This window comes from Mustela erminea, chromosome 6, assembly GCF_009829155.1.
Source record: "Mustela erminea isolate mMusErm1 chromosome 6, mMusErm1.Pri, whole genome shotgun sequence".
NCBI lineage: Eukaryota > Metazoa > Chordata > Mammalia > Carnivora > Mustelidae > Mustela > Mustela erminea.
In genome coordinates, this window is record NC_045619.1 from 36,583,994 (window position 1) to 36,611,781 (window position 27,788).

At 36.6% G+C, this 27,788-nt stretch overlaps 1 protein-coding gene across 9 annotated transcripts in view; it reads right to left on the reverse strand.

Moving 5' to 3' along the window:
• METTL25 (methyltransferase like 25) overlaps nucleotides 1–27,788 on the reverse strand; it is a 143,796-nt gene that overhangs the window by 79,770 nt on the left and 36,238 nt on the right. For all 9 annotated transcript variants that reach the window (XR_004286733.1, XR_004286734.1, XM_032346883.1 and 6 more), the window contains exon 5: nucleotides 27,064–27,211. Coding sequence is in view for 7 of the 9 variants with exons in the window: in XM_032346883.1 (XP_032202774.1) it covers nucleotides 27,064–27,211 (148 nt within the window). In the remaining 2 variants the exon portion in view is untranslated. The remainder of the gene's footprint in view (nucleotides 1–27,063; nucleotides 27,212–27,788) is intronic.

Here is a 27,788-nt window from a genome sequence, read left to right on the forward strand (position 1 = left end):
TTACTTGAGTCAAAAAATTCAGAAATCTTCTCAGACACTTCCTCATATATAGCTTATTTTAGAAATTCCCCTAAATAAATAAAATAAATAAATAAATAAATTCCCCTAAATATTTATTTTTCCCCTAAATATTCCTCAAATCCATTCATATTCTCTATTTCCACCATCCCAAACTACTGTCCTATGAAACTGCTATGAAAGCCTCTTGACTAATTATCAACACACACTCTTGCTCCTTTTTATTTCAGTTTCAATAAGGCAAAGTGATCTTTTAGAATATATTTATTTTTACATTTTTTAAAAGATTTTATTTATTTATTTGACAGAGAGAGATCACAAGTAGGCAGAGAGGCAGGCAGAGAGGCAGGAAGGGAAGCAGGCCCCCCTGCTGAGCAGAAAGCCCCATGCGGGACTCGATCCCAGGACCCTGAGATCATGACCTGAGCCGAAGGCAGCGGCTTAACCCACTGAGCCACCTAGGCGCCCGATCTTTTAGAATATAAACCTCATCAGTTCACTACCCGATTTAACAGGTTCTTCTTCTCCTTTCAGACTGAAAACCAAGAAATAGACACTTAATACAGAGAACAAACTGATGGTTACCAGAATGGAGGTGGATGGGTGGATGGGTTAAATAGGTGATAGGGATTAAGAAGGGCACTTGTTAGGATGAGCACTAGGTGTTGTAAGGAAGTCTTCTAGCACTGTATTGTACACCTGAAACTAATATTAGATTGCAATCATAACTAAATGGAATTTTAAAAATTTATTTATTTATTTATTGGACAGACAGAGATCACAAGCAGGCAGAGAGGCAGGCGGGGGGGGGGGGGGAAGCAGGCTCCCCGTTGAGCAGAAAGCCCGATGTGGGGCTCCATCTCAGGACCCTGGGATCATGACCTGAGCTGAAGGCAGAGGCTTTAACCCTCTGAGCCACCCAGGTGCCCCTGGAATTTAAATAAAAACTTGAAAAAGAAAGATTAAGACATTGTTCCTTAATGTGATCTGCTTTTGTCTACCTCTCTGGCATCATTTCACACCTTGTTCTGTTTCACCCTCTTGTAAAATTTTCAATTCTCTAAAATAGCAAAATACGTATCTCAAAGCTTTGGAATTTTCTTTGGTAAGTCTTAGATTTTTACACTATATCCTACGATTCTCCTACACCCACGTCTTTGTAAATAGCCCCTTTGTGAATAAACTCATTTCAAATTATTCTAACTGATGTGTACCACCCATCTGCTTACTGTTAACTTCCTGATTCCCATTTCACTTAGAATAAGACTTATGATATCCTATGCAGCTCTACACAATCACTATTCTCCACCCAGAGCTATTGCCTCTCTGAGCTCCTCTCCTACTATTCTTCTTGAACTCCACTCTGGCTTCTTGCTATTCCTCAAATATGCCAGGTTGAGGGCACCTGGTTGGCTAGGTAGGTTAAGCATCTGCCTTTGGCTCAGGTCATGATCCTGGGATCCTGGGATGGAGCACCAAGTGCAGCTCCCCATTGAGTCCTGCTCCATTCTCAGCAAGAAGCCTGCTTCTCCTCTCCCTCTCCCTCTCCCTCTGCCTGCCACTCCCCCTGCTTGTGCTCTCTGTCTGTCAAATAAATACAGTCTTTGAAAAAAAATATGCCAACTTGTTCCTCTTGTGTGGAATGAGTCCCGCCTCCCAACCCCCTTAGGTATTCACTTGGTAACTCAATTACCTCTTTCAAGTCTTTGCTGAACTTTCATCTTTTAGCAAGCTTTCTCCTGGCTCCCTATTTAATTTACCTACTTAGGTTATTTATTGTTTATTCTTCTCCTAGTGTTCTTTTCCAATGTAGTCTTGATCTGAACTTTTAGAACTATTTCTTAACTAGTCTCCCTGTCCCTGATCTAGCTCCATGTCAATCTATGCTCTATAATGCCAAAAACTACTACCTTTCAGAAATGTAGATGAGTGTATGAAATTCCTTTGCATTAAACCAATACACAAGAGATATTTTTATGGAACAAAATGAAATCTATTTTGTCTCCCACTGAATAATATTCTGTCACACCACATTAGCATTCATGGCTCTCACAGTCTGGTCCTAATTTGTTTTTCAGTGATATTTTCTGTTTCCAACACTCTCATTCTCAACTCACTCTCAGTTATATATCCACATGGACTTGTTTTATTCAGAACAAGCCACATAGTTTCTGCCTCTGTGCCTCCTTTCTACAAAGTTCTCAAAATGTCCTTCCCTACTAATTCATCTTTCTCAACGAAGACCAAACATCTCCTCTTTTAGAAAGCTTTCCTTCATTCTTTAGTTATGAAGACTTATTCTCTCTTCTAGTCATAGCAGTATTTGCTTTAGACATTCATCATTTATCACTTCTTTCATTCATTTTTTCAAAAATTCACAGTCATAGCTGATTAAGGTCTATGGGCCAGGAATCTATCACTCTCAGATATGCATGAGAGTTCTCTGGAATTGCTTCTGAATTCCTCACTAGATCAAAGCCTCCCAATGGGGATAGACAGTGTCTCACTTATTTTACATCCTCTAGTGCCTCCTATAGAACTTTGTGGAACTGAATAGAAAGAATTAGATGAATCAAGATTATCTGCATGTCCTCATTACATTTTGGAAAAAAAAAATATTCCTTTTAAATTTCTTTAAACCTAAGTGAAATCTGATTGGAATGATTTCATCTGGGAAAAACAAACAGGTATTACTCCTTTAGAGATACAAATTTCTATCTACTAAGTGAATAATCTCAATCTACATTATGCCTTCCTAAATAGAGGACTTTAGACTATCTTATTTAAAACCACAATAACCATTATGAAATATGGGGGGGAAGATAGGAAAAAACACAGGTAAGTCATTTTTGAAAAATTTTGCTTTGATCATGACATACCTTACCCTCCACTCACCTGTTTATTAGTTTCTTTTTCTGTTTATAACGTAACATTATACATTTACTTATTTATTTTTCTATTGCCTGATGTCTTCTTATTAGAATATATGCTTGATAAGGGCAGGGGCTTTGTTTTGTTCAATCTCATATCCCTAGTACCTAGAACAGTCACAAGACTAGCATGTGACAGGTACCCAATACTTATTTCTTAAGAGGAACAAAAAATTTACAAAATCGTGACAAGAAACCAAACTAAAACTAGGAAAGATTAACATGAGTATCTGAAACAACAACAAATAAATAAAGATACAATTTATATTTCAGAGAGGATACACTGACATCCTAAAGACAACAATTCTCTCCCTAATGATCTTTAAATTCAATGTATGCCGCGGTGCCTGGGTGGCTCAGTGGGTTAAAGCCTCTGCCTTTGGCTCGGGTCATGATCCCAGGGTCCTGGGATCGAGCCCCGCATCGGGCTCTTTGCTCAGCGGGGAGCCTGCTTCCTTCCCTCTCTCTCTGCCTGCCCCTCTGCCTACTTGTGATCTCTGTCTGTCAAATAAAATAAATAAAATCTTTAAAAAAAAATTCAATGTATGCCAATTAAAATCCCAACAGATTGTTTTATGAATATTAATATTTTAATTTAAAATCCATTTAATACATGCATCTAAATCAGCTTTTACTTCGAATTTGGTCAGCAATGTTTATTATGATTCATATATTATAGAGAGAATGGCATAATTTTAATATCATTTTTTCTAAGCACAAAACATTTTGCGACTTTTCATATAAATTTGCATTATAAACTACACATACTTTAATCCTAAATGAAAAATTCAAGTAAATTTACCTATTTAAGTCTTATTAAATGTTTGATGTGATCAGCATTTCAATTCTCCTCTAAGCAAGCTATTTGGATAAATAAAAGATTTCTTCTCCAAACATTATCATTGTTCCAAATTGCTAATATCTAACAAGCATTTTTGGTATAAATTATGTCCTTCCTTGAAAGACTGTCTATGCTTTTAGCATCCATACTACAAATATGATGAAGGGCTCTAGTAAAGTATGAAACAAAACGCCTTATTGTTTGACTTTCCTACCTGATGCTGTTCACCAAGTGTGAACTGAGTCATGCCATCTAGAATTGCCAACCCCAGACCATGATTGTGCTGCTGTCATTAAGCAATGCTTAACTCAAAGCTCTTCCTTTGTGAAACTCATTCGGTAATCCTGAACCTGGTCTCTAAAAAGAGTAAAGTTGTATCTGTATGTCTAATAGTTGGTAGAGCAATGAAAGTAAAATTATCACTCTTTTAAAAAATACATAAATAAGTAAAACCCCTTTGAAAGAGAAAATACATGATGTTAAGAAAATTCTCAATAAATAAGAACTTTGGGGGAATTTCTCTACTAGATTTAAAAAGTTCCAATAAGGGACGCCTGCGTGGCTCAGTTGGTTAAGCGGCTGCCTTCAGCTCAGGTCATGATCCCAGTGTCCCGGGATCAAGTCCCACATCGGGCTCCTTGCTCAGTGGGGAGCCTGCTTCTCCCTCTGCCTCTGCGGCCACTCGGCCTGCCTGTGCTTGCTCTCTCTCTCTCTCTCTCTGGTAAATAAATAAATAAAATCTTTAAAAAAAAAAGTTCCAATAAACTATACTAATTAAGGCAGAATAGTATTATCAGAAGAATCACAAATTAAGGGAATATAAGAGAACTTATAAATACATCATATGCATTTATATCAGTGTGGCAAAGCACAGATTATTCAATAAATAGCATTTACAAAAATATAAGATTAGAGCTATCTCTTGAATCATACACACAAAATAAATCCAGATAGATCGTGGAATTGGATAAGACAAAAACTATAAAAGTTAGAGGAGAAAATTATAAAAACAGATGTTAATCTATACAGGAGAAGTTAAACAGAGTATGATACATCCATTCCAAGGAATATTTTGTAGTATGTAAAACAAATTTATGAAAAAGCTCCAAAATACATTGCTAAGTAAAAGGGCAAAGCTATATATTTTATATATATATATATATTTATTTATTTATTTAAATTTTATATATATATATATATATATATATATATATATATATATATATATATATATATTTAAACCCACCGAGCCACCCAGGCGCCCCACTTTTTTTTTTTTTTTTTTTTTAATCACATCCTCTTGCTGATCTTTCTTACCTTCCCAACCTCCTCTGGAATGTTCTTGGATTCAGTCTCTGTACTTCGTCATCATTTCTATTCCTAATGTAATCTCATTCAGACTTACTCTCTATATGAATTATCTCACAAATTTCTTTTTTTAAATGAATGTAATAATATTTGTACTTATTATCTTGAATATTCAGAACATAACTGCACATATTTTATTTGAGAAGACAGGAAATTTAAAAATTTTAACTTATTACATTGACTTATATACATGACAATTCCACAGGGTAAATTAAATAGTATTATGTAAGATGACTTTTTTTTTTTTTAAGATTTTACTTATTTATTTGAGAGAGAGACAGTGAGAGAGAACATGAGCGAGGAGAAGGTCAGAGAGAGAAGCAGACTCCCCGTGGAGCTGGGAGCCCAATGCAGGACTCGATCCCGGGACTCCGGGATCATGACCTGAGCCGAAGGCAGTCGTCCAACCAACTGAGCCACCCAGGCGTCCCTGTTAGATGACTTTCAAATCAGTAAAGAAAACTAAGAAAAGAATACAACTCTTTCATCTAAGCCAAATTGAAAATACCAGTAACTTGTTTTTTCATTCAACAAATGTTTACTGAATTCCTTCTCTAAGAAAGTACTGATATTTTGTCCTAGTGTCAAGACAATGGAGAGAAAACAAAATAGAAGAAACTGGAGCATGATTCCTGAGCTCACTGTGGATACACATTACTCAGAGAATCACACAAAATTTCAGTAATGATGCAAGGTCTGCAAGTGAACGGTTTGTGATACTATAAGCTGTGATATTATGATATTATGAGAGGGTTTCAAAAAGGGATTTGACCTCATCAATGAAGATCTAAGAAGACTTTCAAAGAAACTCAAAATAGGCCTGAGAACTAAAGGATGGGGAGCACAGAACTAAACAAAAAAGAGGGAAGAGTGTCTATGCAGAGGGAGCTGCATGAGATAGGAGGGAGCATGTGTACAAGGATCTGAAAGATGACCTGATGGATGTGAACAGAAGGAAAGGGAGTGTGAAGCAAGGCAGGAAATTCAGTGGGAGTCAGAGCGGCAGGGCCTTGATGATTAGCTTTAGCTTAAGAGTCAAGTAGAACTATAAATAGAGTTTCTAAGCAAAAGAGCAATGATTTCACAAATTTCTTATCTTTAGCCCAGATTTGTCTTCAGGAACCCAAAATTACTTATCCAATTCATAATGAAACTTCTGCACTTTAATTTCTAAGAGTCATATCAAGCTCAACCTACCCCAAACTGAACAATTTCCCTTTCAATTTTACTCTTTCGGCAGTCACACCCAATTCACTAAATGATAATTCCATCTTCCCACTATTTCAGGTCAAAACTTGTATTTTTTTTTTTTGACATCTCCATTGTCAATAATTTCTGCTGACAATACCTTAAAGATATATCCAAAACTTAATCATTTCTTTTAAAGCTCCCCTCTGACCTAAACCACCATCATCTCTCACCTGGATAACAGCTCACCTGGTTATAGCTCCCTAAAGGCTCTCTGTGCTTTTGCTCTTGACTGTGTTTCAGTCATACCCGTCTCTTTGGTATTCCTCAGGAAACAAAAAACAAAAAACAAAAAACAAGTTTCTGCCTTTGGGCTTTTTACCCGCTATTCCCTCTGCCTGGAACACTCTTTCTCCAAGATAACTGCATAGTTTCTTCCCTTATCTTTCAACTATCTATGTAAATGTTATCTAAAAAAGGCCTTCCCTGGCTACTCTATATAAAATAATATCCCTCCTCACTCTACTTTCTCTTTGCTTTATTTTTCTCCATAGCACTTATCACCATCTGATATACTGTAGCTATATTAAATGATATGCAAGCAGGAACTTTTCTTTTTCCTTCCATCTCTCCAGCTCCCAGAAAAGTACCTGGAACACTATAAATACATAATAAATATTTGTTGAAAGAATGGATAAATGAATGGATGATTACATTCAGTTGATTCCTTTTGTCAAAAAACCTAAGACACTTGTACATATACATATTTGTACATAGACGTGGATGGAAACATGAGAAGGGAGTGTCATTGTGGGTAGTGATGCTGAAACAGACTTTCACTTTTTACTGTATGTTTGTATGCTGTCAGAATGCTTAATGTTTTGAGTTCACTCAGTTTAATTACTTTATTAAAGCTTATTTTTTGTATGACATGCATCTATGTTCTTTCTATAATGCTTTATGACAATAAAGATAAAATATACATTGATAGATATCTTCTTGTTTTTCACAAAACATTATTTTTAAAAAGGCCAAATATGTATTATTTGTCAGTCCTTTATCTGTTTTTAAATTTAGTTTATGTTCCAAGTCATTCTCTTCTAGGATGGAATAAGACCGCTTAGGTTTCCTTAAAAGTATTCTTTAGGGGTATCTGAAGACTTGACATGTAGAGACTGGTTAAGTTCTCAAGTAAACGTAGTATTGGGATTTTAGTTGTGAAAGTTTAGAAACTTATTTCTCACCTTAAAGCTTTATAGTTCAAAATTAGCATAGAGACTACAAGACAATTGTACAAAAATTTCTTGATTTTCATTTCAGCTTTTAAATGAGGTTAGTGCCTATGGTAGTCAAAGTACTACCCAAAGATAAAAGACATATTGGAATTATATTAAAACTGTCCAGATTTCTGAATCATTTCTATCTTGCCAGGTTTTTGAGTACATTAAAACTAAAAGGATAAATACAATTAAATGACTATGTAAACCAGACCTATACTCCTTAGCATTAGTAGCAAATATGTTAAAGAATATATTTTTTACAGATTTTATTTATTTATTTGACAGAGAGAGACACAATGAGAGAGGGAACAGAAGGGAGGGAACAGGGGGAGTGAGAGAGGGAGAAGCAGGCCTCCCGCTGAGTAGGGAGCCAGACGCAGGGCTGGATCCCAGGACCCCAGGATCATGATGGGAGCCAAAGGCAGATGCTTAATCACTGAGCCACCCAGGAGACCCTTGAATAAAGTCAAAACAGTACAACTAGAAAAGGAATAAGTAGATAATTTAAAAGTAGGTAAATTCTAAAAATTGCTCTATTCTCTTGAAATGATTAAGTATGGGTATAAAAATTTAATAACTTAAAAAGATAAAATTTATGCATAGCTATCAACAATGATTTAAGTTATAAAGGAAGTACTAGGGAAAGATCCTAGAATTCAAGAGATTTAAAGAAAATCACAGCACAGTGATCATATTTTCATGTTAATTAATTGATACATTACATAAATATGGATTGAGCCCCTAGTGGTCATCTCCTTCTGCCTTCACCAGGACATACCTTCAATTTAAGACCCTAAGATTTATATTCCACGTATGGACTTTTCCACACAGATTATTCTAAAACAGCAAAGCTGGCTATTCAATGGTAAAGAGTAATTTACTATTTCTCATTTGTTTCTCTCTAGACCGTAAGAGGTATAGCCATATTTATAACATCTTTCTTTCTGCAGCTCATCTCTATTTCTGGCTCCATATATAATCAATGTATTAGTATTTCACTTATCCTTTGGTTAAAAGTACAGCTAGGAATGTTATCTCAAGGGACAGAATATATAAATTATAGGATACATCCAACAGAAAATAAACAACTAGTTAAAATGTATATATTACTGGGGCGCCTGGGTGGCTCAGTGGGTTAAGCCGCTGCCTTCAGCTCAGGTCGTGATCTCAGGGTCCTGGGATCGAGTCCCGCATCGGACTCTCTGCTCAGCGGGGAGCCTGCTTCCTCCTCTCTCTCTCTCTGCCTACTCGTGATCTCTCTCTGTCAAATAAATAAATAAAATCTTAAAAAAAATGTATATATTACTTGGATAGAATCATATCTATGGTAAAGTATTTTCTTTTTAAAAAATATTTATTCATTTATTTTAAAGCAAGAGAGCCAGAGAGAGAGAGAGCATAAGTGGGGGAGGCCCAAAAGAGAAGGAGTGGGAGAGAATCCTGGAGCAGACCCCCTCAATGAGCCCATAGTCTGACTCGGGACTCAGTCCCAGTACCCTAAGATCATGACTGGGGCTGAAATCAAGCATGGCTGCCCAACTGACTGAGCCACCCAGGCACCCCCTAAAACACCGTTTCTTAGTGAATCCATCTGGACACTTCTGTCTTGGTATTTTGCTTGGCTATAAGAATGGCAAAATCTGGGTGCTGAGAGAAAACACTGTGTTGGTCTGGCCACCAATGTGATAGTAGCTCCCCACTGGTGTTTCTCACTGTGCCCAAAAAGTTTCTCCTGCTGTTCTTGATGGTCTCTTTCACAGCCTTTTATCAGTCTTGATAAAACAGTTTACATTGAGACACATATGGAATATCTGAAACATTAAGTCAGTGAGACAGTTTTTAGACTAATATTATGCATCATGGTGTGACTTCATTCCAATGAGAATTTTACTCATCGTGCCAGACTGATGATGAAACAAATTTAGAAACTTGCTTATAATTTATTTACCATGGGCAAAAGAAATGTGAGAATACTATATTCGCTGCAAAATATTTTTCAAGATCATGTGCTCCATATATACGAATCCAAGTCTGTATATAAACCTAGTAAAATAGGGGTGCCTGGATGTCTCTGTTGGTTAAGCACCCACCTTTGGCTCAGGTCATGATTCCAGGGTCCTGGGATCGAGCCTTACACCGGGCTCCCTAATCAGTGGGGAGTCTGCCTTTTCTTTGCCCTCTGCCCGCGCGCCGCCCCCAACACTCCATGCCCGGCTCATGCTCTCTCTCTCTCTGAAATAAATAAAATCTTAAAAAAATAATAAACCTAGTAAAAATGTAAATTAGTGTTTTAAAAGCCTGTTTTATATTAGTTTGATAGTCAACTTTCTGAAAAGAATTTCTATTAGCTTTGACTTCATATTACTCTGTATTTGAAACATAAATTATTTCTCTTTATTATTTCTTTTAAGCAGATGTATTAATTTTCTATTTTAGATTAACCACATTTTTTACTTCTTTTATTTACCATGAGCACAGGCAGAACTTTTCTTATGCTGAATAAATACAATCTGCATGAGCTTCAGAAACCACTTTCTATTAGTCACAAGAAATAACGAGGTGCAAATTAAAGAAAGAAAGGGGCAAAATGTATTAAAACTCCTTATTTAACTACTTCTAAACAGCAAGAAGATGCCCTATGGCAAAAGTAAAATCAGTGCCAACACTCTAGAAAATGTACAACTGACTAAAGATTAGATACAGCTGTCTATGTGAAGTAATTGTATAAAGACTGCCAAGTACATCTAGAAATCTCTGTATTTTCCCCATATTAATCGGCAAGAATTATTCTGAGACATAAACCCAGCTGAATAGTGAGAAGTAATATGATATTGTAACAAAAACTTATAAAAAGCTGAATCTACAAAACTGACAGTAAAGTCTAGTTATCTGCTATAAGATTACAAGAGCAAATACCTTGTTCAAGCTGAGATTGCTCATGATGGTTTCTAACTGAATTACTAAATAAGCTAATAAACTGTTAATATTGATGGTTAAGCAAATAAAAATATAAATATGCACTTTCTACAAATTATTATTAGGTAATTTAACCTCTTAGAAACCAAACTGGGAAAAATAACACTTACGGCCATTATTATACTGATTTCCAAAAACTCCACATTCTCATCCAAATGCAGAATCATGGCAGGAAAGTAGATATCTGTTCATGCAAATCCAATATAATTAAGAAAAAAAATAATGAAACTAAACCTAAATGTCATGATAAATATAGGTGAGTTTCAGTTGAAACAAAAGGCGTATTTCGGAAAGGTACATTCAAGTCACAAAATCATTACTGGAGCCATGAGAAACCTCCAAGGTTATTGAATCGAGGCCCTTTCTTTTCACTAATTTATAGATGACCCACAAAGGCTAACCGGTTTATCCAAAGCTGTAGCACTACTAAGACAGAAGTAAAACTCTAGGCAGTCAAACCATGTCCTCTTCTGTGTGGTGTTCCTGGACTCCCCTGGGCATTTAAATGTCACCAACTCTACACTTCCCATGTAACTTATAACTGGAATACAGCACCTATCACACTGTGTTACAGCTATCTTTTGTTATCTGTCTTCCCATTGGGCTGTAAATTTCTTTAAAGTGCTTTATCTAGAAATCCTTGGTATCTAGCAAAGGGGGCAGTTAGTGGGTACAAAATTCATGGTATGTCTTCTAAATCTCAGCACACTCTGTGTTGAATAAAAGTTTTACTGATATTCTCAATGCCCAAAGCTTTTACTAAATCAGTTCTTATGTTTTCCTAACTGTTTCAGAGTCTTTGTTTTAATTGCTGGTTAGTTTTAAATTAAAAGGAGTTGCTAAATAAAATTCTATGTTCCGATATCCAGATTCTGGATCAAATATTAATGATTTGTAGCAAGGTTAAAAGACAGTTCACTGAAAAGAATATGAAATATAATCCATTCACTTGTAACTTGTTTTTGAAGTTTTCTTTTCTTCAAAGAACTGTTTTGAAATATAATCATTTACAGTGTTTTTATTAATTTTTATTTTTTTTCAAATTTTAAGCTAAAACTCTTAGAAAACAATTTAAGTGATGAGCAAATGATATTTAGCATGCACCATGACACGTGAATAAAGTAAAATATTTCTTCTTCGACTTTGAATTTATGAATATAAAAATATTCCTGTGACATTCAGGTAAGAAATTATAGTCCTTACGTGAATAATAGGACTGAAAAAGAAACAAACTTGGGGAGATACATACAAATACTCTTATACCTGTCAAAATAAAGCAACTCATTCTTCTAACAAATACATATTTGTTATCTGCTATATAACAGATATTGTTTGTCATGCTTAACAGATAAGGCAATCTGTTTATTATTTTTTTAAATTTAATTTAATTTATTTATTTGACAGATAGAGATCACAAGTATGCAGAGAGGCAGACAGAGACAGAGAGGAGGAAGCAGGCTCCCTGCTGAGCAGAGAGCCCCATGTGGGGCTCAATCCCCAGGACCCTGAGATTACGACGGGAGCTGAAGGCAGAGGCTTATTTAAATTGCAGATTGCCAGGTGCCTGGCAATCTGCAGTTTAAATAAAAAAATTCACTTACTTATAACAAACATGACATAAATTCATATTTACTTTACACTCCGTGTTACAGCCAGTGATGTGGTAAATCTGGCTCCTAATGGCTCCAGAAAAAGCTGATTATGTCATTTCTTCCCAGTTTAACATTTAGTGGAGAGTAGCTTGAAACTGGCCAAGTAGGGTGTATTTACACCATGGAAATCAGAAAACACTGACATTAAGGGGCTTTTATTCAGGTGCAAAGCCAACCACTAAAAATGTACCATCACGCTACTGGCTGCAACCCATTAGGGGGTCACAAAATCAACTCAGTGGATTGTGATCAACATTTTCTAAAATTTAATAGGAAGGAATAAGATAAACACATCAGCAAGCACTGTGGGTTGTAAGATCCAGCACCTTTTGAAGAATAAATATTAATTAAGCAAAAAGAAAAAAAGAATAAGCACTTTTTTGGTGAAATTTCAGTACCAATTTTATTTACCTATTAATCTGTAATGACATAAAATGTATTTCTTAATTTGGATCTGATGAAAAAAATTATGAAACCACTATTACAACCAAAAGAACAAATACATTCTTCTCTCACAAACATGTTTTACAACCTCTGTGGCCATCATAGCCTTTGCGGGTAAAGATTAGATGCTTTAGAGAGAAATAAAAACTTCATAGTAGGTGAGTATTTAGAAGTTTTTTTTTCTTCTCAAAGAAAACCAAAGAGGGAATGACAATTTATGACACATAGGACTCTTGAGTTTGTATAGATTTAAAACTAAGTAAGACCCCTGTCTCACCAGGATAGTGTGAAATCATTTTCATCATTTTGCTCCAGTGGCCTCTGGAATGTAAACCTTCTCTAACCTTCTGTTTCTTATCTTTGCTAAGAAGGGCAAAGCCAGCTTAGTACCTTGAGAATTCCCAAACCACTTATGTCAACATAATGATTTCTTCTCAAGATGCCTCATCAAACATACTTGTTTTTTCTTTAGTTTTAGCCAGGACTGAATCAGTTTTTTTCTTAATTCATAATTTTATTTCAATGTTATTCCTTTATTGAGTACTTGCTATATATCACATATTTTGGTCAATGTGAGGCATTAAAAGAAAAGTTTTGAAGATAAACTTTTTGTTTTAAACTGTGTCAGAGTCTACTATGAGGAATAAATACAAAACTATCCTGAAGAGATTAAACCTAAACCATTATTTAACCATGATTAAATAATGCGGTAGGTGCCAAAGCAAAGGAGCACACAAAGAGATCATTGCCCCGCTCCTCTCACAGAGTTAGTGCTCTCACTTTGCTCAATCCTCAAAATCAGTACACAACAGAGAGGAGACAGGAAAGAAAGCAGGAGAAAGTAGGAGGGGTGGGAGAGGAGAAGAAAAAAATATTTTGCAGATATAGCGAGCTGTTCGAGAGTCATTCCTTTTTTAAAAGATTTTATTTGACAGAGAGATCACAAGTGGGCAGAAAGGCAGGCAGAGAGAGAGAGAGAGAGAGAGAGGAGGAAGCAGGCTCCCCAAGGAGCAGAGAGCCCGATTCGGGACTCGATCCCAGGACTCTGAGATCATGACCTAAGCTGAAGGCAGAGGCTTAACCCACTGAGCCACCCAGGTGCCCTCAAGAGTCATTCTTAACACCTGTCTCCTTTGCTGCCTCACCAGTGAAGCTCAGAAAGTCAAATAGTTACTTTTCCAGACTCCCTTGCAGCTAACAGTTGCTTTGCGAACTATGTCTAGACAAGGAGACATAAAACAATTCTGAGAAATTTCTGGACAGATTTTCTTCACCCTCCTTGACAGAAAGGGAGAATGCATGAGGAGAAAGTCTCTAACTCATATCACTTCTCATGAAACTGCAGCCCTGACAGGGAAGTAGAGATGTGAACCCAGAGCCCCAATGTTCCAGAATCAGTGAACCAACCCTAGAACGGCTACTCCTGACTTCTGTTTAAGTGAAGAAATTAAGGACTTTATTGTTTATGCCGCTGTTGGGTGGACTTATTATTACAGAAGTATTTTAAAAACTCAGATTCTGGCTTAGATTCTAGGTATGGTTAACCACTATTTTCTTTCTTTCCAAGATGGGGCTCTTCACAAGTTGCATGCCTCCTACATTATAGACAGAGCTTATCCTAAAACCATGTTGGTCTCTTTTCTCTCAAGGCCCATGTGGCCCAAACAAATAGAAAATGAATAGAAAAATAGACAAAGCTAATTATGCGGTATAGGCTATAAAACCAAAAAATGAAGGCAAAATCAAAGCAGGATACAACTATTCAAATCATGCCAATTTAGGGGCACCTGGGTGGTTCAGATGGCAGAGCATCTGCCTTCAGCTGAGGTCATCACTTCCAGGTCCTGGGATCTAGCCCCATGTCAGGCTCCCAGCTCAGTGGGGACTGCTTCTTCCTCTCCCTCTCCCTCTCCCTCTCCCCCTGCTTGTGCTCTCTCTCCATCTCTGTCTCTCTATCTCTCTCAAATGAATAAATAAAATCCTTTTTTTTTTTTTAAAGATTTTATTTATTTATTTGTCAGAGAGAGAGCAAGCAAGAGTGAGCACAGGCAGACAGAGTGGCAGGCAGAGTCAGGGAGAAGCAGGCTCCCTGCGGAGCAAGGAGCCCAATGTGGGACTCGATCCCAGGAAGCTGGGATCATGACCCGAGCCGAAGGCAGCTGCTTAACCAATTGAGCCACCCAGGTGTCCCTGAATAAATAAAATCTTTTTAAAAAATGCCAGTTTAATAAAATATTGATCCTAGCAAATAAAATAGCTGATATCTACATGAAAAGAGAGTTTACAGAATGTGAGATGCCACATTTATCTCATGCTGAGTACCTATATTGCTGAACTTTAACACAAAACAGACATTTAAGGATAGTGCTACTCCTAAAAACAAAAGGTGAGTACTACCATATAAGCTGGGCCAGAGAACCCTCACCCTTATCATATTCCAGAGAAGGAAAATGGCACCATGTCACTTTATGTGACTGTGAACAAGTTAGAGGGTATAAAACTGAAGAGAGAGAAGCAGAGATTAGGAAACTGTCCTAACCCTGTATGAATGATAGATTCACCAATCTCCAAACTGTCTTGATCTCCAACAAAGTCAATGTCCTTCCCTAGTTCTCAAACTCAAACTCAAACTAATGAAACTTATCCATATTTAAGGACTGATATTCTTAAAAAGAGGTGAGGACCAAAATAAGTCTTCAGTTCTATGCTTGGACTCTCCTCTGTATCTAGGAAGAACTACCATTTGTGTATCCCCTGAGTTTCCCTTATTTGCCCCATTTAATTCACACAGGATCTAAATAAGCTTTTGCCTCAGGTTGTTTTAGATTCTCATCCTCAAATAAGAACCAGAAATTACTCCAATGTTAACACGTTGGGTTTTAGCCCTGATGTTTTAAAATTTAATAGAATCTTCCCAGAAGGCCAAATCCTATTTCTCTGTCCCAATTTCTGACGGATGTTTTAAGTGTGTGACTCTACAGCTAGACTGGTTGGGCTGAAATTCTAATTCCTTGACTTATTAAATATATATATATGTATTTGATAGTGAGAGCAGGAACACAGGCAGGGATAGTAGGAGAGGGAGAAGCAGGCCTCCTGTGGAGCAGGGAGCCCAGTGTGGGGCTTGATCCCAGGACCCTGGGATCATGATCTGAGCCAAAGGCAGACGTTTAATGACTAAGCCATCCAGGCATCCCAAAGATTTTATTTATTTATTTGAGAAAGAGAAAGAGTGTGTGTATGCATGAGAGAGAGCCAAGAACAGGGGAAGGGGCAAAGGGAGAGGGAGAAGTAGGCTCCCCTTTGAGCAGGGAGCCCCATGTGGAGCTCGATCCCAGGACCTGACCCAAGATCATGACCCGACCAAAGGCAGCCGTGTAAGTGACTGAGCCAGCCAGGCACCTTGGAGTTTGCCTTTTGAATACCAATGAGGAACTGGCTACCTGATTTGGGGTAAATACTTCTACTGGGTTAGTTCCCCTAGCCTTAGTCCCACAATTTCTGGTTGATTTTCCTTTCCCCACTGTTAGGGACCCAGCCAATCTCATGTGAGAATCACAGGTCTTAACATTTGCTCTTGGTCACATAATTGTTCTGCTCAAAAGTTTTCATTACCAAAACGGACTTTCTAGATGAGTCCCTCTTCAACACTTCAATACTTCCTATGAATCAGGTTACCACCTAGCTAGAGAATTCATCCATTTCCAGTAACTGGCCTACTGCACTTTAACTTAACCCACCTCATTCCTAAGCTTGGAATGCTCCTCGCATTTTTGCCTATCTAAATCTTACACTATAAAGCTCAATTCAAAAGTTACTACCTTCATAAAGTTTTTCCTGATCTCTTAACAGGAAGTAATCTTTCCATTTTAGCTGAAATGGTTCTTTTAACCCTTATATTCTTTTTTCTCACTTCTAAGAAATCACTTATAAATCATATATCTTCACAATTAATTCATAAATTACATATATTACTGTTTGTTGTTGTTACTACTGTCAGCTTGTATACATTTATAGTACATAAATACAGCTATACTCTCAAAATACATGTTTCACACAAAGGAGAAAAGCACTCAGAACAAGACCTTAGATTAACCCCAACTAGATAGGGTATCACAAAGGCGCTCAGAACTAAGAGGAGTTATAATTATTAAACAGAAGAAGAGGACAATGGATATTATTACATTCTGTTTCACATAAATACTGTGACATTCCCCAGTCTCCTTTATACTCTCCTCTTTCCTGTGCCTTATTTGTGCATTAATACTACACCTGGGCTTCTGTGTGTGCACACATACACATACCGGTAAGTGGTAGAGAATGCTAACTGCCCACCTAATACCCAGTTTATCCTTTCTCACTCACAGAATCTTGGTTTCATTTGGAGGTACAATGTACCCATCTAGAAGGTTACATTTCCTAGTCTTCTGAAGTAGTCTATAAGGAAAGGAAGTTCTATAAAGGACAGTGTCTAGATGGGAAAAACTCCCTCATCTTCATATTTCTTTTCACTTGAACTGTAATGGTTGGAGCAGTAGTAACTATTATGTAATAAGCCACAACTGAAAGGCCAGTAAAACTGTAGAGACCTTGGCCTCTACATTCTTGAACCATATGAAACACTGTCTGCTACCACTTTACAGATTTTCCAGAAAATAAAAAAATAAATCCTATGATTACCACAATAGATCCATTTCCATGTATTTAGATACATTTATAAAACTTTCCCAAAATAGGATCACTCCTACATAAAACAATCTCAAATATTAAACATGTTCAAAACTTTGCCCTGAAACTTGGTCTGTCCTTAGTGTTTCCTATCATGTAAGCTGTGCCATCACCTGCACTGAAAACAGACACTTTGTAACAATTTCTGAAATTATGGCTGAAAATAGACACTTTGTAATAGTCCTTGACAATTCCTGCTTCCTTATATCCCACTCTAAATAGTCCTCACCTTTGTGGTCTCAGCTTGTGAGAGTGTGTCTATGAGACTCCTTCTGTATGTGCCTAAGTATAGGTGTATCATTTGCAGCCTGCCATACCCCCCCACCCCCAACGAACTATGACAACAAAGCTCTAGTCTGCGGTGTGCAAACAACCTTAGAGGCTTCAGTGCTGCCATCATCTTTGTGGATTCCTACATGTTGACCCGATAAATACTTTCTATCTTTCCAGTATTTCAATGCTTTTAAGAAACAAAATTTAACTATCTATATTCAGTACTTTCAGTTGAAGAGGGGAAAGGAGCATTAAGGTTATGTCCAGCCAGACATATTTTGTGATTTAGTTTGTACGTTAAGTTTTGAGCTTATATTTGGTAGGTTTTAATCTATAGAAATTCCAAGGGCCCGAGTTTGGGAAATATTCCCTCATAGGAATTTTATTTTGTTTCTGTATATATATCTGACTGAAAACTGTTTTGTCTCATTCAAGGTCATAGCTTAGTATGGACTTTTCAGGTTTAGCTCCCTGACTATGCAGGAGGCCCAGTATTAGTCTCTAGATCCTACTGTGAGAAGCATTTGCCTCAGGACAACACTGCTACTTTATGGCTCCAGTTCTGTGCTCTGGTTTCAACTCCTTTTCTTTGTCTCTCCTTTTAACTTTTAGGTTTTGATTTTTCTTGAATCATAGAGATTTCCCCTAATTTTTGTGGACTCAGCAATGCTTAAAAAATACATGTTCTAATTTAGCTGGGATCTCGCTGAACTGTAGTAGGAGGGTTCCTCAGAAAAATCACATCTCCCACACTGCTAGAAATGGAAATCAAATACATGCTGTTTTGAAAAGAGAAACCAGCTTTGTTCCTCAACATCCCTCAAACTCCCAGTATTAAAAGGCCATAGTAGGCAAAAGATTTATTTAATAAAATATTTAATAAAATGTGTCAGAAAATACTGTTTTTACTAAAAAGGCAGCAATTCTATGTATTGCTGCAATGACGGGAATAATTCACTATTACCTTGACTAAGAAATTAGTTCTATGTTTCTGTATGATACAATGCACGGTTTAATGCTGATATTAACCAGCTAATATTGCCTTGGGAGTTTTTAATACCAAATACTGGATATCTGAATATCTCTAAATACAAGCTAAGCTTATTTTTAAACAGTATGTTACATTTTCAAATGACATGCTCAGTATCTTTTTTTTTTCAACTTCCAGATGTCTTTCCCAGTGAAGTACCTCTAAATTTAAAGCAATTATATCAAGATTTAATCCTCAAAGACAATAAAGATGACTATAGAAGTATCTAGCTCCCTTAAAACTCCTACTGGTGACAAAAATAAAGAAACAATCTACAATATGAGAGCTATCATGTGCCCTTAAAATATTTCCATTGGATACAGAAATGTCAGAACCAGACTGAAAGATGCCACTAAAAGATATCTACAGCCCTCCTCTGGTTAAAAACGAAACAAAACAAAAACAAAGCAAAGGTAAATGGAGGGATCGATGGGACAATCACCTTAATACTCCGTAACACATTAAGGCTGGGGGTAAACATGAAGGTTTACTTCAGGCTTTCAAAGGTTATACCATTCATGTTATCTACAGATCTGCAGTATCTGGAGTATATTAATAATTCTAGAAGACTGCCTGGCATTGGACTGGGGATGGGGTGGGGAAAAACCAAGCACAAATCTGTGTCCCCAATAAGAGGCGCTCCTAGCAGCGACTTCCTCCTGAGGCCAGGGAAGAGGTTTCTATAAAACCGCCTGAGGTGACTCTCCAGGGTCCTAAATGTTTCTCTACGCCTCCCATACTCCTAAGCCTCTGCAATGATCATATAAATTTAGAAGAAAAGTAAAATTACCTTCTTCCCTCAGACTGGTCTTGGCACACTAACACCAATTTCTGACAGTAAACATAACAGGCAGGTACAGAGATAATTCTGTTAGGCTGAACAAACATATATAGATGATCAAGTCCAGAGGCCAAAAAAAAAAAAGTGATTTCCCATCTTGGGATCAGTTTTAAGAAAAACAAGCAAACAAACAAAACAAAACAAAAAACCCCACAAAATTTCCTAGGAAACCCCCTTAGAGATATGCTTCTCATGCTTCATTGGTAAGAATTGTGTCTCATATCCATTCCTAAATAAATGAAATTACCATAATTAATTGAGATTGAAAGTCATCTATTTCTGGGGAACCTGTCTGGCTCAGTTGGAAAAGCATGTGACTCTTGATCTCAGGGTTGTGAGTTCGAGCCCCACGTTACTTTAAAAAGCAAAAAAGAAAGTCATCTATTTCTGAGGCTATATATAGAAGGGCATAATCTTCCTAAACACTGATGCCTTAACAAAATTATTGTTCAGGGGCGCCTGGGTGGCTCATTGGGTTAAAGCCTCTGCCTTTGACTCAGGTCATGATCCCAGGGTCCCGGGATCAAGCCCCACATCGGGCTCTCTGATCCACTGGGAGCCTCCTTCCTCCTCTCTCTCTCTGACTGCCTCTCTGCCTGCTTGTGATCTCTGTCTGTCAAATAAATGAATAAAATCTTTAAAAAAACAAACAAACAAAAGTATTGTTCAATTAGCAAGGAAGAAACGATATGTGGATCTAGATAGGTAACTTTTCTACCTTTACAGGAAAAACAACCAAAAGAATTTGTCTCTCCAATTTCAAGGAAAAGAAGGACTATAAGTATTTCAAATTAATTATGACAATAATAATCAATATTAAAACAAAATGCTGCAACAATTCAAGCTTGGGAAAATATATATGTTCTATAAAGCACTGCAATAAAACTGTTCCTGGTATTCCTTGTTCTCATAGGAACCACTGGCTCATAATGTATAAATATTTAAAAGCAGTTTTTGAAACATATGGTATAACTTCAGTATTCATAATGACTCAGAGAGCTTTGAGGTATTTTTGAAAATTGACATTCATGGCAGACCACCTCTATGGTCTACCACAGCATGCTGGGTAAACATATCATGTAAAACACATATTGTTTACATAGTACATATCATCATAAAAAGTTGCAGTGTACATACCAGACTTTTCTACTATACTATGTTGGACTATTAATAACTCAAATTTACATCCCAAAGGGCTACCATGCCCCAATTCAAACTTAAAAACAGCTGTGCAAACAAAGTGAGGGTGAGGGGCAGGTGTATAAGATATGAAGGGAGAGACACATGACACAGTTGACCATTCAGAGATATAATTCCATGGAACCCAAGTGCTAGATGTATGACAGGAAATAAGCTAACATTGTGCATGCAAATCCCTTGCCCTGTAATTTAAATATAATGATCAAACTGCATGGTGATGGATTTCTATTTTAGTAAGGAATAGGAGAACTATTTAGTATATACTGTATATACAAAATGAGACTATATCCATATTCTATCTGTCTACATAGTTACTGCTATATAGTCCATAAAAACTGCTGTTGTCTGCCTTAACATACACACACACACACACACACACACACACACACACACACCCCCCAAACACATGTACCCCCTGCTCTTCAACAAAGTTATCAAAATTCTAGTAGTATTCATAATTATCTTGGACATTTTTTTGCTTGTCCTAGCTTCCCCCCTTGATTTTGTCTAGTTTCTAGCCCTTAAGTTTATTATGCTTTTATTACATGGAGTCCTGCCCTCTATGTTTGGTTTCCCCAGGTTTTATCCTGAGCTCCATACCTTATGGACTTTTTTTGGGCTAATTACTCTAGCACCCCACATTGTGGACTTTGATACACCTTCCTGGGCCCTTTTGGTTTCAGCCTTTGGTCTGGATCTACAAACTGGCATGTGAGTAGAGTCTCTAAGTCTGTGTGTGAGAGAGGCTGAAATGACTATTAATAATGTTGAATATATTTATACAAATCATCTTTTAAAGTTCTATATGTCTCTTTATGGAACCATAATAAATATCTTGTTTTCAAACATGCTGTTCATTGGAATTACCTACAGAGCTTCTCAAATATTTTTAAGAAGCTTTTTGGTAATGCTATATATAGACAGAGCTTCTTAAATATTTTCAAGAAGCTCTATAGGTAATGCTATATATATATAGCACTAAATATAGTGCTATTTCTGGAGACTGTAGTTCGGAAGGTCAGAAGCAGGTTCCTGGCATATATATACTGAAAGTCTCATATTTGATCCAGCTGGGCAGCCAGAATTGAGAAACACTGTTATAAAAATTGCAGGGGATGGTTCATATCATCTTCCTTTTACTATAGCTAAGATAAGGCAAGAAAATGGACATAAGGGCATGGGAAAGAGAGAAGGGTATAAGTTACCTTTGCCATCTGGCTTTTGAGATGAGAAAATGTGGTAGTCCAAAAGTAGGCAAAACTGCAAATAAAGATTGCTTTTGTTATTCCTATCACTTATTTTTCTGTACTCTTCTCCTACCTTTTGGCTTCCCACCTCTTTTCTTGACCTCCAAATTATTTGAAGGTACTCGTGTTGCATACATCTATCTCTATCTACTTCATCGTAATATTCAGTCCTGATGCTTTCTGCTTATTCTTCAGTTTCCTGACAAGCAAAACTCCCAACCTTCTGTTTGTTTCAGGCATGCATAAGGAAAGCAAGCAGCACTAAGATATTAATATCAGCTTTTGGCAGTTAAGCCTAGTATTGTTTACCTGATAATCTCAATGATTCTCAGTTAAGATTTTTTTTTCAGTTAAGATATTTTTGATAGGAAAGCCTTTCCCTGAATTAGTTCTGCCTATAAAGAGGGCAAATGAGTCTGTAGCTGCCAGTCACTGTTGTTACAACCCTTCCCAACACTCTTTCTTATGTAAATCATCCAGCTAAAAATGTCGTATTCACTCAGTGAACAATGGCAACTTCCACTCTATAGAGAAGGAAAGGATCCAAGACCAATGCTTGAGATCTGATAACTGAAAGACTTTCATTTCCAGAGTGTGAAAATCTGTAGTTATTTGGTTTAACTAATTTTCCCAGAAGATGGAAAGGTTATTTTATGAATAACTAGGTACTAAATAAGTAAACCAAGAGAACCAAAGAGAGATTCTGAGGAAATCACTTATGGGTAAACTGAAATCAGAAAATAGAGGTGTCATTCACTCTGAAAGCTACCCCTTTCTATGCACTGAAATGGCCATTAGAATTATCATTATCACTGCTTCTGAGGAAGACAAGAAAAAACAGGATGGGGGAAAAGACAGAGAGAAACAGTGACTACAGAAAGCAAAGAGAAGGAAATGTGATTTTGAACACTTATCACACCAAGACTTTGTTTCCTATCTGTGTTACCCTTCCCATGTTGCCTGATTAACTCCTACTGACTTTTTTTTTTCAGATTTTATTTATTTATTTGACAGGCAGAGATCACAAGTAGGCAGAAAGGCAGGCAGAGAGAGAGGAGGAAGAAGGCTTCCTGCGAAGAGCCTGACACAGGGCCCGATCCCAGCACCCTGGGATCACGACCTGAGCCATAGGCAGAGGCCTCAACCCACTGAGCCACCCAAGTGCCCCTCCTACTGATCTTTAAAGTCATAGTGGATGTTGCCACACTGGGAACATAACCTCAATGCCCACGTACCCCCATCACAGACAAAGCTACATGTTACTCTGCTGTAAAATAACACAGGTATAATATTCTGTCTTATAGCACTTATTACATTCTTTTGAAACTAATGTTGGAGGATTAGGAAATAGAGGGAAACACTCTTTCCATATTTTGTGTTCTCCAAACTCTACAGTGAAATGACCATCTGTTCACTAAATTATGGCCTGCTGGAAGAAAAGTACCATTGTTTTCAGAAAATATAACTATTTAGGATTGAGTAAATAAAAAATAGCATATGAAATACCTTGGAATCACTAAAAAGAATAAGGTAACATTGTATGTGCTGATATGGAAAAATCACAATATATTAAGTGTAAAAAGTAAGGAAATGAACTGTTTATCTTTTGGTTCCCTAAAATATAAGAATATGAAGCATATGCATATGTGTATACATTTTCTTTTCTAGAAAATTACATAAGAAACCAAAAATATGGGTTGGGAGACTTTATTTTCAATATCTTCCTACATTATTTGAATTTTCTATTCTAAATGATTTCTTACAAATTAAGTTACTAACAGGGACTATCTGGTTCCTAGGATTAAGAGCTACTTTTTTTATCCCTTGAGGGTGAAGATGATATCTCATACATTTTAATATCATCACTGCTTAGCACAGTATGGAACATAGCTGGCATTCAATGAATGCTGAACTGAACTGAACTCTACTTGGCATCTATTTGAGTTTTTTTACTTCTTTCCCAAAGTACTGACTTTTTATGAGGCCCTCCCAATCTCCCTCTATTAGTCTACAGTGTCAAGTTCCATGCCTTGAAAATAGTAGCTAGTCAAGAAATGTTTATTCAATTATATTTTCTCCTACCAGTATGATCTGTAGCTGCCAATACAGTGATAGTGAACTTTTTTTCTATTGCTTGTCACTTGTCCTTGATTATCTATTACATACATTATACAAATATTGATCTCCATGTATCATGTCTGAGGCAATGTGCTTAGTTTTAAAGATACAAAAATGAATAAAAACCAGTTTCTACACTCTAAAGACCCATATACATATATATCAGATTTTCCCATGGCAGGAAAGAAGTGGGAGTTACTGAAGATGTAGATTCACCTATCTTCCCTCCCCTTCCAGATTCTTCAAAGGCCTCTCCACTGAACATGACCTTTGCAAATATATTGTTCATTTTAATTCAAATACATAGTCAATAAATACTTGTCAACAGTTTAATGCAATGCTATCTTAGAAAAGGTACTGGGGCACCTGGGCAGCTCAGTCAGTTGGGCAGCCAACTCTCAACTTCACCTCAGGTCATGATCTTGGAGTCCTGGGATTGAGCCAGTGTTGGGATCCACACTCAGCAAAAGTCTGCTTGAGGATTCTCTCTCCCCCGACTCCGCCCCTCCCTTCGCTCACACATACTTGTGTGCATGCTCTCTCTAAAATAAATAAATAAATCTTAAAAAAAAAAAAAAAAACCCTAAAGGCTGATGTAATATTGATTGGCAAAGAAGTAACTAATCACTCTCTTAATTTTTTTCTACTCTAGCAAGCAGCTTTTACCAAGCCCTTTAGGAATAGAGTTAAAGAACTAGACATGAGATGAAAAATGTACCAATGGCACTTCCTGGTTGCCATAAAATAATGAGTCAGTTAAATCTGAATTTCTTTATATGTTCTACAAAAACCAGATAGAGAATAAAATTACTAATAAGCTGTAATTATACTACAAATTTTGATTTAAATATGTTAGTAAATAAACATCCTAAACTCACAGAACCAGCTGAGAGATCAGTCCAGAGGGAGAATCAGGTGGGGAAAAATGGGTGTGACAGAGAGCAAAGAACAAAGCCAAAAAAGAGGATTTCATCCAGGGTGGGAAATATTGAGGCTACGTCTGAAACGTGATGATACAGAACAATGGCTGCAAAGGCCCAGAAGGACCAGAGATAGCAGTCCTAAAAGGGTACTGCCTGAAGAGGAGGAGGTCCTTTGGAAGGGGAAGGCATCTTTGGGGGAATGATGATGAAAAAATGAAAGAAGGAAGAAGAGAGCTGAAATGAAAGGTCTTATACTATAGAACAATACTTATGAACTGAAGAAGACACCAGGCATCTATACCTATCCCAAATGAGCCAATTATTTAAAACAACAACAACAACAACAACAACAACAAAAATATTTAATTGTACCTACAGAACAGGAAGCTGTTGAACTAAGAACCAAACCTCCCCTACATAAAATTTTATGCTATTGCTGATGCAGGAAAACACTATTCATTTAATATTTTAAGAGCTGTACAACTGTGATTGTTTTGAAGGTCATTCTTCATTTCTTTTAGGAAAAATAGGAAATAAGACTGTACAATAATGTAAATATTTGTGTATATACTTTGCTATACTTTTTTCTATTTAAGGTTCACTTTTTTCCCCCAAATGTTTATGTTGAAAATTTCTGCACTCAGAGAAAAGTCATAAAAAAGATATAAATATTCTCCATGTAAATCGAACTGTGGTTAACTTTTTGCCAGTTTGCTTTCTCTCACTTGTGTATTTCTGTATCTTCACAACTTTTGTGAATCTTTTCCTAAAAAATTTTTAAGACACATAAAAGAATTCAAACTCAATTAACTTTTATTTCACAAAAAAATCTTTGTCAGTTTTAAGAATAATCTCTGTTTCATCCAGTCAAATTTCAGTAGAATAATACAATCATAATTTTTGTTTCTTGGACATGGCTAATTGAAAAATAATTAAAATTTCATATTCACCTGGCTTTTAAAACTGAGAAGAGCATACAATACCATCCATATGCACACATCTTCCTGATGTAAAAATTCTTAGCAAGGGATGGTGGATGTTGATAAAGACTTCAGTATACTAACAGAAAAGAGAACTGCTAATGTTAATAGACTAAATAACCATTTAATCTGAACCAGTGGTTTTGAAAGCATATCTCATGGACAGATAGAACATATAAAATGGATCAGACAGAGGAGTTTCAGGTGTTGCTCTGGATGAAGGGCTATGAGATGTTCCAAGTCCTACCAAAGTACTCTGTACTTTATTCCTCAGGCACCTTCTCAGTTCAGGGAGTAGTCTGAATACTATTTTGATGTAACTGTGTAGTTATGCAGATTTTTTTGCAAGATTTTATTTATTTGAAATAGAGAGAGAGAGATCACAAGTAGGCAGAGAGACAGCCAGAGGGGGAGGGGAAACAGGTTCCCCACTGAGCAGAGAGCCCAATGCAGGGCTCAATCCCAGGACCCTAAGATCATGACCTGAGCCAAAGGCAGACGCTTAACCCACTGAGCCACCCAGGTGCCCTAATCGTGCAGATTTTTAAAACAGGAGTATGCGGACTCTTCAAAATACAATAAGGAACTTTTCTTTCTTTCTTTTTTTTTTTTTAAGAAATATCAATACAGCTTACAAAACAGAGGCTTTAGAAATGAAAGCAAACTTTGCAACTATATATTCATCTCAAAATAACTTAGCTTTACTATTTAAGTAAATGTATATCATACAAGTATTTTTAAACAGAAGTTGTCTAAAACGTACCACATAAAATCTTTAAATATTTACAGTTTTTAGCATTCATTAAAGCTAGTGTTTCTTTCTGAACAAAGAAAATACAATAAAACACATAACGTGATAGCATATCAAATTTCATTTGATGTAACATTAAAATCACAAGAATATTAGATCCGGTATTCTCTCAAATGTTAATTCAAAGTGTTACTGTCAACAATAAAAAAAGGAGAGATAGAAAATAGCTGTTATGCTCAAATAAATATAATTAAGAGATATGGAAAATTCTGTACCTTTATGTGGGTTTTCAAACTCTTCAGATAAGAGGTGGTAGCAACAGCCCACACTGCAAACTCCCTTGATTTCAGATTTGGCAGTAAATATTCGAAGAGTGTTTGGAGCAAGATCACCACAAGTATGCAGACCTACCATCAAACAATCCTTTAAAAATGAGAAGAAAAAATACATTTTGGCAATTAAAAGGAAGGCTAGAAAAACATTCCAGGTGAAGTTTTTAAATGTTCATTAGAATATATGGAGCTTTAAAAAAATGATCAAATTCTACCTGGAAATTAGTATATGTTTATTTTAAATGAAGAATCATTTCCTTTATAGGTAAAATGACTGATTTTTTTTTTATCACAACTAGCATACTTCCGAGTTGATATTCTAATGTTTTTTGTTACTTGACCATTTGAATTTTCTGATCTCTTTTACAACTAATACGTGCTTAACAACTAGTCAAATTAAAGATTGGACAAACAAAGCATGTCTTACGAGGACAAACTTGTGATCTGAGACACATTTATAGCTTCAAGTCAATATTTTTATTTACTTCTTTACAAACTGCCTGCCAAAACTTAGTCATAAAAAATAAATGCTGCTGGGGTGCCTGGGTGTGGTTCAGTGGGTTAAAGCTTCTGCCTACGTCTCAGGTCATGATCCCAGGGTCCTGGAATCGAGCCCTGCGTCAGGCTCTCTGCTCAGTTGGGAGCCTGCTTCTCCCTCTCTCTGCCTG